Genomic DNA, 3156 nt, shown 5'->3' on the forward strand with positions numbered 1-3156 from the left:
ATCCTATTTAACATACTATATCCACGACACAGGTTATAAGATTAAGACAACTTTGTAAAAGATGAATAAAAATAAATTATAAAAAATGATTCTCAATTTATATATAAAATTGAGAAAAAAATTAATTTTAAAAAAATAACTAGAATTAACTTATATTAACTTATCAAACCAGTTACTATGGTTATGCGATCAAGATAATTCATAAAAAACAAAAAAAAATCATAAAACTTAATTTCAAATAAAAAAAGTTTTGAATGATAAAATTAAAATAAATCAATTAAAAAAAACAAGTCAACAAAATTAATCCACTAAACTTACGATATAGATCATGAAACTAAATAGTTTTATAGAAAATAAATCATGATATTCAATTTCTAACAAACTAAATATTAAAAGATAAAATTGAAATTAATTAAAAAATAGTAAATTGTGAGATGATAAATAATAAAAGCACCTCTCTCTTATCATTTTTATATATTTGTACCAGGATGGAAGATTTGAAACTGAAAAAGGGCAATGAATATGAGTTTCATTGTGTGCTTAATTAGAATAGCAGTACAAAGGATAAAAATTTAATCATTTGAATTGTCAACATTTATATGATTTGATATTACAATGATATACACTTGGAAAAATAAATACATAAATAAAAAATCAAACAATTAATTAATTAACATGGACACAAATATACAGTACACATGGCTGGTATGCTAGAGCAACATGCATGGATCATCGATCGGCTAGCCAGCCAGCCCTAGGCCTCGTAAAAATCATTGTGAAAGATGCGATAGCATTTAAAAACTGTGCAAAACGATTCCAGGGCCATTAAGAGCATGAGAAAAATGGCAGCGAACAACGTGAGATACTGCCATGAAGAGAACACAGACCGCTTCGTGAACTTTCTTATCTTCACCATCCAGAGGCTACCATGATACTTATTCACATCTTCAATCACCTTATCTAAAATTGGAGCTTTTGTCAATCTAATAGCCTTGCAGTCGCTCATTCCATTCAACATATTGGCCACCTCCTCATCACTCTTCAAACGGTTCAAAATAATGCCTCTTTCTCTTAGCAATCCCACATCCTCTTCAGTGTCAATGATCCCGTTCAACAATTCTATGTATCGAGTAAAAATCAGGGGTCCTGATGCGTTTGATATCTCATATGCTATCAAGTTTCTAAACACAACCTCGGTGTTTATGTCTAAACTAATCGTGGGCAGGTAAAACGCAGCTTTATCTTTGTCGAAATTAATGGTTGAGATGTTTCCCCTGGTAGGGATGAAAGAAACACCACAATTTGAGAGCTCGGTGACTGAAGGAATTGTGATCTCTTCTACCAATGGTGGCTTGTTCATGCTGGTAGTACTAGAGCCCTCATCTTCTGTATTAATGACATCATCTGGTGATATATGCAGGAGTCTAGATAGGATTGTCCAAGAAAGTTTCAACTTGATTGTCACAGATGATGAGATGTTCTTGATCAGGAGACTTAATGGGCCTGTCGTTTGTTGTGAAACCATATTCCAAATCTCTTTCAGGAGTTGTTTTACGTAATTGGAATCAAACCCCAACCCTTTACTTTCTAGCTGAATATCAGCTTCGATTTGATCTGCAAACTCTTCAGATATCTCGAGCGGTTCTTCCACTTTCGGCACGATGATGTCATACAAGAGGTCTAACAAGTGGGAATGCTCCAAGATTTTCTTAGACTTTGGCAACTCGATCGTCTTGAAAGGAGAGAGCTCTTTAGCTAATCCCCTTATCATGGAAAGCAGCATATCATCAGCCGATTCAACTGAAAGGTATTGAAATTCTAGCACCTTTCTCAATACAAACAACGGCACTTGATTCTCAAGCATCACCATATCTCTTAGAATTACATGATGAACCGATTTCCTCTTTGAATAATCAAGCAAATGGGACATTCGCGACGCAAACACCCTCGATGAACTTGAAGTTTCTTTGAGGGAATAAATTTGAAGAAACTCTAGCAAGAATGAAACATCCAAAGCCATCATCCATGCTAGTGTTTCAGCATTAAAGCTTAAGTACTTGTGGTAGCATGCCCTAATCTTCGGTTCAAGCTTTATCAATTGCTCGACAAGATTTTGAAAGTTGAGGCTATGAAGTTGGTTTTGGAGTTTCTTGGCTGCAGATAGCTTATAGCACTCCATCTCATGAAGATCTGGACGCAAATAATGGTATGGACCTAGTGAAATTTGTTGTGGAGTATAAGTGTCGGGATGGGAAGACATCAAGGTTTTGGGGACAGTAAAAACGCACACAGGATCTTCATTACCATCTTCAAGCTCTTTTTCGAGTGCTCGACCGATGTTAAGGACCCATTGATACTCGTCGAAATTCGAACTCGAACAACATGACATGGTGGGTTGGTGGTGAGACATAGATGTTCGTTGGTTTCAGGCAGAGTAGCTAGGTTTTTTGTTTGTTTCTCTCTTTTTTTTCCTTGCACTTTTGGTGCGTATAGATACATAGGAGACGAAGAACTAGCTAGAGTTTTTATATGAGTTTACGAGTATCACTTCCATTTTTTTTTAATTTTTTTTGTTTTGTTGAATTTCATTGATGTTTTGACCTTAACAATGCATGGCCATGTCTGGCTCTTAGAATATTCATACACGGTAGGCAAGATGAGTGTCAAAGGGAAATTCTGCTTTGAAAGTCAAGTTCGCCTGTCCTGCGTCTGGGCATGCGCCACAACAGTACTAGCGGCAGCACGCCATGCGTTATGATCTTAGCTCCATTCTCGTGCATGCCCAGCTTCAATTAATATTTTTTAATTATTTTAATATATTAAAAATAATTTTAAGAAAACATAAAAAAATATTTTTTAATATTATTTCAATATAAAAAATATTTTAAAAAATAACCATAATTATATTCTCAAACAAGACTTAAAGATGTTTAAAGATGCATGTTTAATAACAATAAAATCCCAAAATAAAGATGCATGATTTCAATTATATACGGAAAATAATATAATCTTAGTGACATAGGGACTTCATGCTTAGCAGAAAAGGAGTATATGGATGAAATTAACATTAAGAAAAGTGAAGGGACGCCATTTTATTTTTCATTTTTATCCTGGAATGACACGTGCAATAGGTCCCATCGGCTGAATGATATGAAA

General features: G+C 34.4%; 1 protein-coding gene across 1 annotated transcript; it reads right to left on the reverse strand.

Annotated features, from left to right (window-relative positions):
• Positions 1-682: 682 nt before the first annotated feature.
• LOC105109162 (putative UPF0481 protein At3g02645) lies at positions 683-2477 on the reverse strand. Its single transcript, XM_011003772.1, has one exon. It carries the CDS (start codon positions 2408-2410, stop codon positions 755-757), a length of 1656 nt encoding a protein of 551 aa, XP_011002074.1. The 5' UTR covers positions 2411-2477; the 3' UTR covers positions 683-754.
• Positions 2478-3156: the final 679 nt, after the last annotated feature.

Source organism: Populus euphratica, unplaced genomic scaffold, assembly GCF_000495115.2.
Source record: "Populus euphratica unplaced genomic scaffold, PopEup_1.0 scaffold207.1, whole genome shotgun sequence".
NCBI classification, from domain to species: Eukaryota; Viridiplantae; Streptophyta; class Magnoliopsida; order Malpighiales; family Salicaceae; genus Populus; species Populus euphratica.

What these genes read in the sequence shown, in the direction of transcription:
- LOC105109162 (XM_011003772.1), bottom strand. Translation starts at nt 2,410, where the DNA reads ATGTCTCACCACCAACCCACCATGTCATGTTGTTCGAGTTCGAATTTC.